The 18,055-nt window shown below is 46.5% G+C and overlaps 1 protein-coding gene across 1 annotated transcript in view; it reads right to left on the bottom strand.

Moving 5' to 3' along the window:
* Positions 1-18,055, bottom strand: part of LOC144769134 (transmembrane protease serine 9-like) — a 103,419-nt gene that overhangs the window by 54,338 nt on the left and 31,026 nt on the right. Inside the window, exons 4-5 of the mRNA XM_078653144.1 lie at positions 14,377-14,546; positions 2,369-2,723 (exon numbers count right to left, since the gene is read on the bottom strand). Coding sequence (XP_078509270.1) covers positions 2,369-2,723; positions 14,377-14,546 — 525 coding nt within the window. The remainder of the gene's footprint in view (positions 1-2,368; positions 2,724-14,376; positions 14,547-18,055) is intronic.

Below are 18,055 nucleotides of genomic sequence, written 5' to 3'. Positions count from 1 at the left end.
CAAAGTAATAGCCAAGACTAACTAATAAAATCTGCAGAATAGTGTGGGATTTGTGAAAAATATTTCTAAAAGCTTTTCCAGAAGTGAGCAGCCTGCTGTATGACTCAGATGCTGCACTAGGAGTTGTTGTTTTAGAGGTAATCAGTGAAATCCATTGAGGTAAATCAACTTTGAGAACAAAAAAGCCACACAGAACTTACTCAAGAAGGTTGATTTTAGGATATTTGGAAAAGCAAGATGTGTAGAATGAGGCCTGGTAAAAATTTAAGGCTCTCTAAAGTCGCACTGTTGCAAAAGGAGAGAGAATCCCAGCCAGGAAAATTTGTAACTGGAAAATGTAGTTGACTGAAATTCCTACCACTCATGAGAAGGGATTTTTTGGGAAAATTATAAGCTTGTCAACTTTGAAAATGTTTAGGCCCCCCTGCAAAACTGAAGAGTTGTCTTGCTTAATAAAGTCCCTTCTAGGTTTTAAATGTCTTAAATCTTTGGAAACCTGCAACTATCTGGCTGTTAGACCAAAAGCAGAATCTGTCAGTATGACGCCCAGCCTCCTTGCACCATGAGAGACAGTAGGACCCAGCCCAGGGGTTCTCTTGGGAAGACCAACTTAAGAGCTAATAAAAGGTTAGACCTGGCGCCACAAAGCACGGTATGTGCTATAGGGTGTATCTTGGCCCAACAAAAACGTATTGTGCAAAGACGTTGTCATTGACTAGAAGAATCTAAGAAAAACATAAATGATGGGGGTTTATGTTAGACTATCAGGAACAGAAATATCATCCTACAAAAATAATGTGGCCAAAATATTGACAACCAAAGTCTCCACCCAATGGACTGCACCTCCCGTTTTACCCCCAGCGGTGCTCGCAGCAAAAGGTTGCTTACCTGGCCTCAGGGTTAGGACCCGCGCCAAAGAAGTTGGTCCTGATGCTGGACTCGCCTCAGTTTGAATGGACACTGCCCTCGTGAACTATATTTAAGTACGTATTGTGCGACTGCTACACTGTCCAATTTGAGGTTTATTAGAACAAGCTTTTCTTTTTTTACAATTTTAACAGAGTTTTTTTAATCTGAATTAGACTATTTTTGCTGGCTAGTTATTTCTTGACATTTCTTTCATGACTTTAGTGGTATTTAGCTGATATAGCTTATTCATTTTCGTTCTATTGCATTGTGGATGATTTCTCCTGCCTCTCGCGGTACCTCTGTCAGAGGAAAGGCTTGATCCTGGCCCACACTGCCGATGAGAGATCCAAGAGTAATTTAATGATACTGGGTCCTCCTCTGTTTGTACTGGGATTGGGTGTTGCAGAGGTTCAGGTAATGTGTATTTTATCATCCTAAATTCTATGTTGAGCTTTCAGGAGGCCATATAAAGCTTTTAATATATTTTACAGCACTGTAACACGCCCTCTCCGTCTCTTTCCATTCCCCCGACCAAGGGTCCATATCTAGACACAACCCGCTAACCTTTGAGGACTAACAAAACCTGCAATTATCTGGATTCAGCTTCAGCCCGAAACAAAATGCGAGCAAGTTGGCGCTTCGTGGGACCCTTACGTTAATCTGTGCAATAGAGCAACATTTGAGACACGTAGGATGTGATTCGGGGTTGTACATGTGAAAACAATTCTTAAGTCTTAGATGAAAAAGTGCAAACTTGTGGCTGTGACAGCAAATGTAATCCATTCCTGGATTACCAATGATAATATGCACTGCATGCACTCCCTTTATTCTCTCCATTTAGGTGCATTTTGTAACAATGCTGCAAAATCTATGACCCAAATATGCCCCTAGAGAAAAATGATTGTGTAATGTACCACATGTTTTTCTTACCACTCTTTGAAGGTCCAGTCGACGGGATACCTAAAAGAGAGGAAACAATGCATCTGTATTTTTGTTTCGATTCTGTGATTTTTTTCAGAGTCCAAACATAGTACAATCTGCACAGACGACGAACCTCCCACAATTGAACCTGACACCCTTCTCATGTATCACAGTACAATCAGAGGTACACCTCAAAATACACAGTGTAACCACGAACAAAACCCGTCCCCTCCCACAATGTAGACAGGCACAAATTACTCAACTCCCACAGGGTAATCAGAGAGACACATCTCCCCACCCCCCACTAGTACAGTCAGGGAGAGCTCTCTCCTTTCCCCAGTTTAATCATAGAGACTCTCCCCTAACTAGTCTCGTGGACGTTGAGCCAAGTTTGACTATACGTGATTTTGTTGTGACTGTAGCTGTAGTAGTGATGTTATGGAGTGCTGTGGTGAGTTGTTGATTTTGCTTGTTTGACTTGGAGTGAGGCATTTAGTAGGGCATTTAGAGTTGGACGTCGCTGTGTAGGAAGACTTACCAGCAATTGAACCTGCAAGTGAACTGGAGGCCATGGCCATGGTCCCTGTAGACGCTGTCGTGGTTGCAGTGGCGGTGGGCATGGTAGATGTTTTGTTTGTTACAGAGATTAGATTGGGAGTGATGGTAGTCTGAAAGTAGACTGTTGGTTTTGTGGTCATATCCATCACGTCTGAGGTGGGTGCTGAACTGAACTCCACTTCCGGGACGTGTTGCTTTATCCAGGCGTTATAGGCAGTCACCAAGGTGTAGACCCCGGGGCGGTTTGGCAAGGCACAGCCATATCCCCAGCTCACCACTCCAGCAAGGAACCAACTGCTTTCCAACTTGCACACTAGCGGCCCTCCAGAATCTCCCTGGTTCATAAATAAAAGCGAGGTTATTAAATTTTGATTTCTTGAGGAGGATGGGAGCCACACTAAGGCCTCACCCTTAGCCCTAGTCAGGGTGAACCACAAAAGTCACTAAATTAATCTATGCTTAACCCTCTGGTAGCTTGGCACAAAAGCAGTCAGGTTTAATTTAGGCACAATGTGTGAAGTATTTATGCAGCACACAAACAGTGATAAAGTGAAAACACAGCACCAGAATAGTCCAAAACTGAATTTGGAGAACATAGAGTAAATTGTAATGAATAAAATGATACCAGAACAACAAAGATCCAATCAGTAGAACCAGAGATATGCAATTTCAATGTTTAATGCAGATATAGCACCTAAAAGCACAAAGCTCCACTTGAGGTAAATCTGGTCATGCTAAACCGGTGGAAAGTCACAAATTAAGGCTGACCTCGATCAAGCATGGGTCAGATACAGGGACCAGATTAGTCCAGGTGAAAACATTACCTTCTCAAAGTTTGGTGGGAAGAGTTTTGTTTCCCGGTGGAGGAAGCGGCGTGGAGCAAGAATAGTGTCTCAGAGGGTCGTCTTTGTAGTGTAAAGAGCAGGCCTGGCATCGCAGATGGTCATTGCTGTAGATCCAATCAGGAGTCGGAGGACAGACAACTTACCCTTGGAGTCACTCAGGCAACTTGAGATGAAGGAAGCAGGTCTAATCTTCCTGCTCGGACATCAAGGCAGGACGAAAGCAGCAAGAGAGCCCTCCAGGGGACAAGGAAGGCCTCAAGCAGCAGGGCAGTCCTTTTGGGGAACAAGCCAAGCTTAAAGCAGCATGGCAGTCCTCTCGGGCACAAGGCGGCTTCAAGCAGATGGGCAGTCCTCTGGGTGAAAAGGCAGGCCTGAACAGCAGGCCAGTCCTCTGGGGAACAAGGCAGTGCCATCTCTTGTAATGTCTGCACATCCAGGAGTGTACTGAAAAAGTGTGTGGGAATCCTCTGGGCTACCCTCACATCTGGTAACAGAAAGCTCTTCCATTCCCCTGTCAAGGCTCCAAGAAGTCTGGGGTGACAAAAACTAGTGTCGGGTTTCCTTGTGTGTGTGCTTGAGGCAATCCTTTGAAATGTAAGTGGGGCAGGGAACACCTCTCCCCCAGGAGTCCAAGCAGGACGGCCCTTCCTGCGTCCACCCAGCCCCCTTTGTCTTAGTTTTGAGCAGGAATACACAAACTCCAACAGTAGATCCATTCACGCTCTGTGATCCAGAACACTGGCAAAAGCACAAAATTGGTAGGGCTGAAAAATACCAGCTTTCTAACAGTGGCATTTTCAGAATTGTGACTTAAAATTTGACTTTACCATTAAAAAGCATTTTAAATCACAGATAATTTGAGCGTAAACATGGCATTTCTACCTTTTCCCAATCAAATGTTAGCACTTATTAAGTGGAATGGGGTAACCCAATGTTATCCTATTGGAGAGGGAGACCTTACAGTAGTGAAAAACAGATTCTGTAGTTATCTACTACCAGGACATGTAAACTTAAAATGCATGTCCAACTTTTTACTTTTGCTCAAGATCTGTTTATTGAATGTTCAAAAACATTACAATATAATTACCGTTGAAAAATAAACTTCATTAGATATTTGCATGTAAGCAGCTGAATATTTAGGACCACATACAAGTATTACAATAGCACTGGCCAAGGCGCCTGGGAGAGAGTGAGCTTGAGGTGTACATACTCACACTTATTGAGAAGCCAAAATAGCCTTTGCAAAGGCATGTGCACTGTGGTCTCTTGATGGTTCGATTCTATTTGGAGGGTGAAACTATTGAACCAACGAATACCAGGGAGGGGGGAGTGGAAAGTTAAGGATCCCTGATCGGTCTCTCTCATCATAAGGGCGTAGGAGAAGAAAAAGAGGGAGGGGTCACTTGCAGTGCGAGGGCACGCTATCTGGCCCGCAAGGAGGCAAAGAGGAGGACTTTGCATTACCCCAGTATATCAAACAGGTTAAGTGTGCGCAGCCTGGGAGGCTGGAAGCATAAATATTCTAAGCTGGACATATATTCAATAAGAAGTGTACAGAGGCATAGGGATCTCTTATCTCTGAAGGACAGTTTGTGTGTCATCTGCTCCATGGTGATTGTGTGACAGAGTTGTGTGAACCATGATGCTGCAGATGAGCCTGAAGAGGACTGATAGGCTCGGGCTATAAGCTGTTTGGTAGTGCCGGGCATGTGGCACACTACATACCAGTCCGCGTGCGTCATAGCAGTCATAGATGTAGGTTGGATGCCCAAGATGAGTACCTTGTAGTTATCTGGTACAGAGTAGCCCAGAGTGCCTTAATATGACTCAGGATCTTCTTCCCAAAACAAAAATGTTTATGGAGGGGCACGCCCACCAAGTGTAATGGAAGTCACCCACTTGTGCTCCACATCTCCAGCATTCAGCAAAATCTGCAGGGAACATAGTGCAGGGACAGGCCGGGGTGTAATGCCATTGAAGCATGACCTCATAGGCTACTTCTTGTTGGGAGATGCTTCTATGTGTTCATGGGATTTCTCACCAGAGCAATTCCCAGTGCTTCTGGGTGATGTCTGGAGTCCATTTCCATTGGTAGGGATGATGGGGGAGGAGGAGTGACTGCTGTAGGGTGTTGTATGTCTTAGATACCAGACCTTATATGCCAAGTTGCTCAAAAGAGTACGGGGCAGGTAGCGGTCTCTGCGCTGGGCAACTTTTTAAATACAACGCACCCTGTCCTATGGGCTTTTTAGGGCCTACCTTAGGAGTAACATATATGCATTAAAAATGAACTTTTGGACCTGGTAAAAGGTTTATTTTTGAAAGATCAAATAGGCAATTTAAAACTACATTACAGGTTGCAATGGCAGGCCTAAGACATGTTTAAAATGGGTACTGTAGTAGATGGCACAATGAGTGCTGCAGGGCCACTAGTATCATTTAATTTACAGGCCCTGGGTACATCCAATACCACTTTACTAGGAATGCACAAGTAGTGTCTATCAGGCATAGGCCACTTTTACCATCTGTTAGAGAGAAAGCACAAACACTTAAGCACTGGTTAGCAGTGTTAAGACGCACAGAGTCCTAATGTCAACAAAAATGAAATTCAGATAACGGGAGGGGTTAAGGTAAAATGTTTGGGGTAATCCTGCAGAGATGGACAATCCTAAATGACTTTGATGGTCTTCCCTACTCAGGGGATAGAATTTGGAAAATGGCCCTCTACCGCAGAGGCACTTGTCAGTTGTTTGACCTTCTGAACCACGTTGGATCCCTTTGTCAACACTCTCCTGAGCCGCTGGACTGACCTATAGAGAACCCTTCTTCTCACCTGTAGACGCCATCTATGAAGCTCCTGACCTTAATTTGTTCACATATGCATCCCTGTTGGCAGACATTACCCCCATGGCCAACAACGTAATGTGACCCATTCTGTCCCTTGGATCAGACTTCTGTCCCCAACACGAGGAAAACCCTGCCCATAAGGACAACAATCAAGAGAAGCTACTGGCAGCTGTCAGTGTCAAGAGCCAGGCCCGGGTCCTCTACTGCCAGGTGGAGGCTCTAAGAGGAGCCCAGCTGGGCCATCTACTGCCAGGTAGAGGCTCTAAGAGGAGACCATAGCGAGACCTCACTTCCAGCCTTGGGGCTAGCAAGAATGTCCCTAACTGCTCTCGAGACTTCCTAGACCTCTGATGTTTATTAGAGTGGGGTGCATCAGCCTGGGTATTAAAAACCTTTCTTCTACTTTCCCTCCTACCAGCTCATGGTTTAACTTGTGGCTGAACAGGTGCTAGACAAGCCAGGACTACCGAGGGGGAGCACCCCCCCCAAGGGTGACACACACTGTCTGTGTCATGAGAGGTTTGTCTGGTGCAGGTCTACATCCCTCTGTCTTTGTGAAAGCCTCAGGGAACACCTCCAGGCCAGAAGTGGTCTCACCATGGTCAGTCTTGAGGTGCTCTGTTCTCAGATATGATTTTCGGGTTCTCCCATTGTGGACTGTCTCCACCTCCTGCCCCTCCATTTGCTCCTCCATACTCTTCTTTTGGGAGTAGTACTCCCAGAAACCTGAGCCTTCGGGAAGTCCTTGGTGGCCGCCCCTCTTTGCTCTTCCAGCACTGGTGAAACCTATTTATCAGAATGCAGTCAATGGGCATCTAGGGACTAAATGACCTTTGTCATGGACAATTCTCCACCACATTCCAGTGCTAACAGAGCCATAGGGCTGAAAAAGTCCTGTCAATGGACCTGGGTTACCCTACCCACCAGTTTGTTGTACTGATCTGGAGAAATCAGCCTTTCCACTGCCATGGTCTGGCTGGCACTGATATCTCTCAGAGCAGTGACAGGGATCCCATTAACAGTCAACTGATGGAAGCAAAGACTCTAACCCTAAGGGATGACAAGTTTACTCTTGGAATCCACTTCCCAGCTACGGGACACCAGGACATGTTCCCCTGCTTGTGTTCTAACTGTGAACATTTAAAGCAACAGGTTGGAAATGGGGTGTCCAGGGCCACCGCCCATCAGATCTTCCCCCCTGTTTTTCAGAAGGGCCATAGGAATCTTTTCCCCCGCCCTACTCTTGGACTAGTCTGTGTCACCCTGGGTCTCCCTCTGGGGGGGCTTGAACCACCCTTCTTGGGGACCCTCTCAGGTACCTTCTTATGGACCCTGGTGCTGAGCCAGCATTCTGCCTCCTTAGAAAGCTCATTTGGGTATGAGAACTCACTTTTCAATAGATGTTCATGCAGCTCTGTAAGCCAATTACTGAACATGTGCTTTCTGACAATCAGATTGCACAGCCCCTTGTAATAAATCACATCACCAGCAGCGACCGGCACAGGTAAGTGCGGTGGGGCGGAGCAGGGCGCGGCGGGGGGAGTCGAAGAACGACAGAACAGGTATTATTTATTTCTTTAAATACACCTATTCCATCGCCTGTCGACCTCCCCCACTTCCTACCCCGCCCCACTGCTCCACCGTGTTTCCCTGCGCCAGCTGTCGCTGCACATCACTGCGCTTCACCCAACCAGGCTTGTAAAAGTAATCTACAAAATCCTCACAGGACTGTTGGGGCAGCTTCTGGCTGTCACTAGCTTTCTGCTTCTACGTCTCAGAGAAGAAACCATAATTCCTGACAAGGGTGTCAATATCATCCTCTACAACAAAGTTAGGTACCAGCACCTTAGAAATGTGGACCCTCCTGTCTCCAGTAAGCACTGTCAGGATCCTGACGCCGATCTGGAGGCTGTTTACAATGAGGAGGCTGAAAGGCTTTTACCAGCCAGAGATACTCGCGACCCCTTTGAGTAGCCACAATGCTGCCTACACTAGTAAGTGCTTAGCAGATATTGCCTTCAGGAAAAAGCCCCAGCTGGAGGAAAAAGCCCAACAGCAAAAACCCTCCAGGTGACAACAAGAAAATCCAGTGGCAGAGAGTCATGTCAAACCCTAAAGCAGGAAGCAAGTTTGCAGAAGAAGCTGGAAGCGCTGTAAACAATATCTCCAGGAAGAGGCCGAGACTTCAGGACAGGAATCAGAAATGAAGGAACTCACCTAAGACTAAGAAGCATTGCAACCCAAATGAGGAAGGACACTCTCCCATATATAATCAGGAAAACAGGAAATTGCACCAAGGACGGGCGTCGGAATTTTAGATTTGGGGGAATCTGACAGTGGAAGAAAGTAGGGCGGGCGTCTTAGATTGCCCAGGAAATAAGGATGACCTAATGGCTCCCCCCAGCAAGACACGCCCCAGAGAGAAGAATGGCAGCGTGGGTTCTTGTACCTTCAGGCTGCCGCCTACAGGTAAGTTTAAGCAGGGAATGTGGCGGCCCATTGGCCTCTCCCCGTTCAGTACAGCACTTGCGCCACTGTACACCCCCCCACCCAAAGTGACCATGGAAAGCCACTTCGGGCTGAATGCCAGAATTGTGACAGGCACTGGGGTAATGCCACTACCATTGCTGCTGGACTCGGAGAGCTGCTAGGATTTTAGGTCCTGATCTTGTTAACATAGCTCATAAGCCGGCAACATTTTCTTCTCCTCCAGGGCCATTTCTTTTCCTCCAGTGTCCTATGAGCAGCTGCCTCCTCTAATTTCAGTTTGGCCAGCTGTAGCATAAGATCCCTTTCAGCCTTCCTGTCCTCCAGGTCCTGAGGAGACTGGTTATAGACACACTGCTCCCTGCCCTAACAGGGGATCACACTCCTTCAGGCAGGTTGTCCTCTCCATCAGGGTGCTGCAGCTCAGGGCCTGTAGTCAAACCCTCTTCCTCCTCTAATTTCACCTCCTTATCCTCTGGGTCATCCTCTCCCTGCTCCTCTGTGGCAGTATGCATCCTTCTGACTTCCTCAAAGGCTCAGAGGGTTACTTGGAGATCCACCTTTGTAGCCTTCCTTCTCATATTCAGCCCAATATCTTTGCAAAGCCTCTGCAGCACCACCTTGTTGAGGTTGTCAATGTTGCTCAGATCCAACTCCATTGTAGCAAAAAGGTTGCAAGGGCGAGGCAATACTTACATCTGGAAAAAGGAAAAAATAGCCAAATCAAAAATTAAGGAGAATTTAGAAAAACATTGAATTGGCGACATATGCTGTAGATTGGGGAACTGTAGCACCTGAGGACTAAACACCGGAAGAAGGCAGTAATAAGGCCTTGTGCCACCACCAGATCACTTTGTAAGGATAGTGGGGCTCTGACTATGGTAATTTATTATGCAGCATTAGAAAAGCTGAAGAGAACAAGGTGGTGAAATTACAACTTAAAACGAGTACCTGCCATTCTGAAAAACCGATCAACCAGTGTTTTTGTTGTGGTAATTGATCAGAAATAGAGGGGCAGAGGTAAGAGACCTTTGGAAGCCCTCAAGGCACGGAAAGCACTAAGCTCTGCCTTGGTGAATATTAAGCAGACAACTACAAAATGTTTACGAAAAGGAGACTATCTTGCTTTGGGGTGCTCCTGGGTACCTACATGCCAATCTTTAAGGAGAAACTGATCAGACATCAACTTTATTTTAACCAGCCGAAAGGAGTCAGGTTTACTATATGTGGTCATTAGAAATAGCACACAATTTAGTGATTGTATTCTAACACTGTTCTAGTTACAGATCTATGATACAAGTCTTTTATTTTGAAAAAATAAATAAAATACTCTTTAATTTGAACGTGTTAAAGCAGGCATCCCAGTAGAAGTGGATGGAATGGATGTGTTGCAACCATCAAAATGGCTCCTTGTGTTCTCGAGTGCCAAGTCTAGCGGCTCAGTTGGGTGGTAGGACCTCCTGAGATGTCTGAAGGCAAAGCGCAGCATGGTGCCAGCCAAGCCAAGGAGAGCAAAAGTTCCCAGGGCACCTCGCCGCCTCTTGTCAGGATCTCCGGTGTAGTAGCCATGCACAAACATAAGGCGTTCAATGATCCAGCTCATTCTAATGATACTCGCCACATGTGGGATAGACATTTCAGCAACTGCGAAGAAGAACAGGTAAGACGGACACACTTCCAGTGTTCTCTGGTCTTCTCACCATGACATAACTGGCCAATCCAGTCAGGGCCACATAACCACATTCCTTGGAGAACCACCATCTTACCACTGTCTTGCAGCCTTGCAGTGTGTAGTTGTGCCAGGAGTTCCTCCTTCACACTGCCAGAGAAGGGTGGGTCTGAAGGGACAAAGTGCAGAGCCTACACATTTATGATACCTCTATGACTTCAGTGTCTATTTAAGGTAATGACATTCCCCTTTCTTATTGTTTCAAACGTAGAGTGAAGAGATCGTCTAAGAAGGTAACAATGCTTAAAACCTATTTGCACACCACATAAAATCTGTAAATAAATAAATATAGGCAATTCTGGGGCTGAGTGCATCATTAGATGAGCATCTGAATATAAAGAGATGGCGGTCAATCTAACTTTACACCCATCAATTTGTGGATTCCAGCTAAAAGTCAAATCACGATTATCAAACTTTTGAAAACTCACTGATATATTTCGTTATGAATCAGTATCACTCATTGGTGGAGTACATTCCTGAGAGTTGTAGTGCAGTATTATATCCTAATTCTGTGACTATAACTAAGGCAACTATGGCATTCCCTGTTTTTACAAGGCATAAGAATCCTTTGAAACACTGATTAACCCCTTCTAGAGCTCAGCTCGTCATGAGTTACGCCTGTCGTACGCTCATGACGAGCTGAGCTGGTCATGTAACGCGGTTTTCCGCAAAAGTCAGCGCACAGCGGGAAAACCGCTAGCGCGCATGTGGTTAAGTGATTCATCCAGTGTCTTAAACTATTAAAGAGTGCTCATTCATCAACAGTCACAAGCAGATGAAGAGATCAATAGTCTGCTGCTAGGGCATTAGTGAACGTCCCAGGGCAGCTGAGAAAAAGTGAAACACAGACTCTTAAAAAAAGATATGATTCGTTATCTAAATGGTGCTAAAGTATTCACAAGTCTGTACTTGTAAAATGATTAACATCAGCTTGAGCATAACCCTCCTAAGAGTTGTATTATCTTGTTCTCATCACAATTTCTCCTGTACCACAACAACCACCTGAGCATACCTTTTCAAGCTTTCTTTTTGCAACAGATAATAAGGAAGGCATTCATTTGCATAGTGTGCAATTGTTTTGATTAGGGTGGAATCATTTTGGTGTTTGTCAAATACACAGATGAACATGATGAGTAATGGTTTGAGTACATATAACCCATGAAGAGTCAGGCTTTTGGGACAGGAATGTCCCATGCTTGTCTAACATCCATGTACGTTTGCTGAGTGCCCGACTGCTTGTGAAACTGGAAATCTGAATTTTTGTTTGGTGTTGGCATCACACTAATTTCCCATGTGTGAAGAGGCCTAGGCCTGTCTCTGGTAACATGAGGCCCAGAACCTGTTCTGTGACCTAGAGGGGCGCATCGAACATGCCCTCATAGTGGACATAGGACTATTGTCCATGCCTTGGGTTGTCAGATAAAGTGGTGGTGGCAGTGTTTTCAGTGTTTGTGAATTTTTAGTGTGACAAGACCTGTTTCTCTGTGTCAAAGACAGGGTGGCCTGCTAACCCCTCCTGTAGAAAGTTTAACTGTTACATGAACCCCAAACCCTTTCGATGGCATTCCATGTCAAATGGGTGTATGAGAAATGAATGTGTGACACATCTATGTTAGTAGGACGGTGTGTGGTACGAGTCTGAGTACTGTAACCAGTGAGTTCATTTATTAGATGTCCCCTGGCTTAGCACGGCACAACATGGAAAGTGAATACTGCTTCACCAGACAGTGGAAGTGTATTGATTGCATTCCAGTGGCTGGAGGGTGGAGACTCACACACTAAAAAGGTGGAGAATGGAGAGAGGGCTTCTGTTCAATTCAGTGAGGTCCTAGGCAGGACTGCTCTTTTGTCTGCATTTGATTACTGCTTCAAGAAGGCTGGTGATAGGTAGGTGCAGAGATTTGATGCTTCATTGTGTCCTTGTTTTGGATACTCCTGATTGTAGCATTATTGCTACCTTCTCTGAAAGTCATTATCTTGCACAAATTCTGTGTCTAAGAGACAGCCAGAAAATTGCATTTGAAAGAGAACCAACCCAACCTGGCAACCCAACCTGGTTCTGAAAACTCAATTGTGGATCCACATCCCCCATCTTGGTGTATAAAAGTGGGATACAAACCAGCAAACGTTGTTCTAATTCCAAGGTTATCATGACCAAGAAAGGGAGTGCTCCCCAGAATACACAATCGACTGCTGTATGAGCAGGGCTGATGTCTGCATGACAGTCTGCCTCCAAGAGGTGAGAGGACAACACTTGAAGTCTGCACCTTCCGCTGGAGGAGCAAATAATCTTCCTAGAACCTAGCAGCCTGCCTTTCTGCTGAGCAACTATGAGGGAAACACAAGGAGAGGATGGACGGAGCACTAAAACTTTTCAGACAATTACCCCCAGTCACAGATCTGGGTTGAATCCATCATCGTTCTTTAGCTCACTTCGCCACCCCAGTTCAGACATAGCTATATACAAATCAGTCTTGACCCTGTGCCACATGGGAACAGTCCAGCCCGAACTGCCAAGCCATTTCTTCCCTGGACTGGAAACAAGCAATTACAAAGGACCTGGGGGACCCCTCTGTTGAATGGGTTCACCGGTCTCCCTGAAAGTTTCTAGGCAAGAACCGTATCAAGACTTCTGCAAGTATCCGAGAATGTCAATGTCGTCATTGGAGTAGAACGCTTCATAACCAAGGGGGGGTGGGCCAGATCAGCATAGAGGCTACAACTACTATTGACCTTCACAAGGTCAAGATCAGCCCCATGGCTGCTTTTACCACCCCAGCATCATGTTTGTATCGGGCCTAAGGAGGCTACTGACGAAGATGAGAGCTGACTTTTGCACTGCCTTGCTGAAATCCTCCTGTCTTCAAGTTCCAAGCAAATTCCCCACTCCTTCAAGTGGAGAGTTGCCACAGTAGGAGCAGGGTTACTGGCCATGTCCATACCACACCACCACTGATGGCAACACCTGAACCCAAGTAACCGTGAGTCCTGAAAAACTTTGAGCGGAACACGAGAGTTAAGAGCAAACCGAGGCCCGAGGAACAAAGTTAGGACCTACTAGCAAAGGCAAAGAGGTTAAATTGAACTGAATCTACGCCTTGTGGGTGTTTTAAGTGAACTAGTAAACTGCATTAGAGCCTAATCAATGCCTTGTCCTGAGTTATATGCCTGGGACTATAGACAATGGAGAACTCCATTACAGGGGGTGGGGGAGAGGTGAAGTGCCTCAAGGAAGTTGGCAAGTAGAATCACAGTCCTGTGTCTGATTACCGAATTGTGCTCTGTGGTATTATATTATGCTGTGTGATTAAAGTTGTTTCTTCTAGTCCAAACTACTAGGCTGAACGATCTGTCATTCTATCTGTTGGTTGACTGTTGAGTTCTCCTCAGCTCTTGACACACTCCCTTCACCGATGCTCACACAACCTCTCTGAGAAGCCTTTGACTGCAAGCCCTTGCTAAACTGAAATTGAGGAAGGTGTGTACTTGGCCCAATTTAAATGTCATGCTACAAAGCACATTTCATGTCTTTTCAAAGGCATGATACTACATGTACAGGCTTTTGGAAGTTCTGGTCAGTTAATCAATCTTGTTTCCTTTATGCCAATCTATTACTTTCATGGATCACAACAAATACTAAAGAAATATCCAACCTTTCAACCCAGAAGTTTGTTCCTCCTAGTTGCAATTGTGGCACGCTACCTACTTTGAGCATATCCATCTTCCACCACATAAGAAAGACTAAGTCACTCAGAACCTTCACATAGAGGTCAGTCTGCATTGGCATAAGAAGCAGTGGACAGTATAGAGTCTGGCTACCGAAGAAGCAACGTTTGCCTGGGATCATGAGCCTCAGTTGGCAAGCCTCCCTCAACCAATTTTTCAATGCCATGTTGTGCTTCTTTATTTTGTGATGTGCAATGATGGTACCTTAATATGAGGGAGCACACTTTAGCAGCACGCAGGCTATAATGTTGTTGGAGGGGCTATCACATGACCTTCTTTAACATAAGTTCTTCTCAGGCTGCCACACCCTTAGCCTGATTTAGAAGGTGCTCGGCTCTTTGGCAAGCAGCTTACCTGGCATGAGTCCCTTTGCCCTTGCGGATACCCAGCACAGATCATGTCGTACTTGATGAACTGGTACTTTTGGCTCACCCCTGAGCCTTTGTGGTACATGCTGTCACAGGTTGTAGGGTCGATGATGGGGAGCTGCACCTCCTGCAGAGTCTGGGGTGATGAGAGGCTGACTGTGAAAGAAAAAGAGGTCCAACTCTTATCTTCCTATCACCATCAAAGTTAACATTTTCTCCAATCCTATGTTTGGCTACTGCTTTAATTTGAAAATTTGATCTATGGAGCGATGACATTGTTATGACTTATCCTTATCGCTCTACTCTTTACAGAACATATCACTGCGCCTTTCGGCCATTTCTGCTCACCTTTAACTTATTTGGGTGCATATTCCCTTCACGTATAGACTTCTGGGGTTGTCTATGAACTATGAGGCTACTGAAGCCACCTAGGTGATGCAACTTCATTGTCAATCCAACCTTTCTGCAGAAAGATATGGTGAAAATGTGGTTTTTGTTCCCAGCGATCAATCTGTCACTCTGTAATCCACCTTCCATTTGTCCATTCAAGTTTACCATGACCATAAGTGACACACATTACTCATAACAGATGATTACATAGCCCAAAATTTTCCTTACATAGCCCCACCTGCCATCCCACGGGCTCTCAATACACTCAAATATTATAAAAGGGCCTTCAGACTCTCAACAAATACTCACATATTATAGATCAGCCTCTGGCATGGCTCTTCAGTCTACACCAATACTTGCAGCGCCCCCTAAAGACCATGACATTGACCCAGCCTCCTCCACCAGACCTTCAGTTAGATCATAAGGACAATCACATTGCCCCGTAAAGAGATTCAGCAGTTAATAACGCTCCACAGACACTAGAAAGACACTCAATACATTGAGAACAGCCTTCAGGGCTTGATAGCAGAGTCCAGAAGGCCAGCAACCACGTAATTGTCTCTGTCAATGTGAGAGATATTGGAATTTTGCATTGTTAAGTGGAAGGTGTGGGTTGATAGAAACAATTTGATCTACCCTAAAAGACTTAACTGGCACTAAGACCCTTGGGCTTTCTTCTTTACTTGCTCATTGAAAAGGGAGGTGGCACTAGTGGATGGGGGAAGCTAGCCCCATCAAATGCAGAGTATTAAGCCAACCTTTGGTCAAGGGCTTGAGCTTCTGTCTATTGTTATATGAATGAGCAAAATTTTGGTTAGATTGCGTCTACGATAGACAGCATGGAAAGTGCATGGAGAAAATCGTGTAGCTTCCTAGAAACACATAGAAAGCCTCCAAAACAGATCCCAGTTGCGGTGTAGCTCCAACAGATCCTCAAAAACCTGCAGCAGACCCTTAAGTAATACAATATTGCTCCCAATTAGAAACAGAACTCCAAACTGAGCTGTGAATTGCCCCCCAAGTGAAGTAGATTCCAGCAAAAAATACTCAAAGCGCTTCCAAAACAAATCAGTGAATACCTTCAGCCATGCAAATGTCCTCAACTAACACGCACATAGAGCTCATCAGACAGGACGACTGCTCGGCGCCAGTATCTGCAATATATACGGATGAGGGCGAGGTGGTGTATACGCAACGCAAAATACACGAGGCCTTCACGAGCCACAACCGAGCTCTATACCGCTCCCAGCTCCAAATCCCTGCCGAGGATATTGCAAACTATCTCTCGGGCATACAGCTGCCGAAAGCAACTGCTGCGCAGCAGGACGACCTGGGCGCACCGCTCACAGCCGACGAACTGCGTACCACCATTTTTGCCTTATCGAATGGTAAGTCCCCGGGTCCAGACGGGTTGCCAGCCGAATATTATAAGGCTTGCTCAGATATTCTGATCCCGGAATTGCTGAAGATGTATGCGGCGGCCACTGATGATTCCGCTCTCCCTCCCACACTCAACGAGGCCACGCTTATTTCCCTCCTAAAACCAGGCAGAGACAGCATGCTCCTGGGCTCTTATCGGCCACTGGCCCGGCTAAACACCAACTACAAAATACTTGCTTCTACTCTGGCTCAACGTCTGGCCCCCCCTAGTCCCAACCCTTGTACACCATGACCAGAATGGCTTTGTACCCACACGCAGTACCTCCCGCAACATCCGTAGATTGTTCAAAATACAAACATATGCCGCCCACAACTGGCCCCGATCGGGATGCCTCGTTTTAGAACTTGAGAAAGCCTTTGACTCTGTTGAGTGGCCCTACCTCAGAGCGACATTGGAAAAATATGAACTTGGGGACGACTATAATGCCATTGTGAGACTCCTCTACCAAAGGCCGACTGTGCGTGTGCGCACGGGCGGGCTGCTGTCTGATGCAATTCGGGTGCAAAGAGGGACAGACAGGGATGTCCCCTGTCCCCATTGCTTTTTTCTATGGCGTTGGAACTTCTCGCGGAGCTACTACGGGCACAGGGAGAGGAATGGGGGATCCCACTGGCGGATGGCCTACATACAGTCTCGCTCTACGCAGACGATTTGCTCCTGTATGTTAGAGACCTGACCAGTCTTCCGCCGTCCTTGTCGGATACCTTTAGGACCTTTGAAGCCATGTCGGGACTCAAAGTCAACTGGGCAAAGTCAGGGGCGTGCTCCTTCAGCCCAGACACACAGGAATGTGACATCTGCATAAATGGCGGGAGACTTACGTGGCACCCCACGACATTCAGGTATCTCGGCATACATATTTACAGAACCCCGCCTGACATACTAGAGGGGAACCTAATCAGAGCTATCTCCTCCCTGCAAGCACAGATGACATTCTGGAAGACCCTCCCCTTAAACGTGCCCAGCCGAGTCACATTGACAAAAATGATAGTCCTGCCAAGACTATTATACTACTTTGCCAACATCCCGATATATGTTCCGACCCGATATTTCGGGAACTGGAGACATTGATTCGGAACCTCATCTGGAACTCGGGAAGGCCCCGTGTGGCATTGACAAAAATCTATGTGCCAGCGGAGGCTGGTGGCCTTGCGGTTCCCAACTTGGAACGGTATTACTTAGCGACTCAGATGCAATGGGTGACGGGATGGTTAAGTGGCAGGAACTTAGATGACACCGCCACAGATGCTGTAACCTACACACACACGCAGGTGTGCACACTGTTCCACCCTTTGACTAGGACTCCACTTCCGACGCAGATTCACGTGACCGTGGCTCGCAGATGTTTCCTGCGCTGCTTGAAATTGACATGTGTGGTGAGGCCCTAGGCCCCGGCGCTTCCGCTCCTGGGCACACCCAGAGATGGAGGAGTAATAACAGAGGCAATGTTGGATGGCTGGGTGAGGGCGGGAGTGGAGATGCAAGGGGATCTATATGCTGATGGCACTCTACTTCCCTTTGGGACTCTGGCTGGGGACACTGGACTGCCGGCCGGGCAGTTTCTCCTTCACGCGTCTATCACACGCACGCTGGCGTGCTCCTGGGGAGAGAGACTTGACTGACGAACCGCAGACGAACCACTTTATGCAATACCTCCATGTCATGGGCAACGGCTCCCACGTGGTCCACTGGCTGACCCAAGTCCTCCTAACACACACACAGCGATCCACACAACAACTCCGGGATAAGTGGGCGGAGGATAGAGGAAGGGTGTGGACAGGCAAGGAATGGGCTGTGGTGCTGGCCGGCCCGGTCAATGTCCAACGCAACTCAC

This window comes from Lissotriton helveticus, chromosome 7, assembly GCF_964261635.1.
Source record: "Lissotriton helveticus chromosome 7, aLisHel1.1, whole genome shotgun sequence".
Taxonomy (NCBI): Eukaryota; Metazoa; Chordata; class Amphibia; order Caudata; family Salamandridae; genus Lissotriton; species Lissotriton helveticus.
This window is presented reverse-complemented; position numbering and strand designations above follow the sequence as displayed.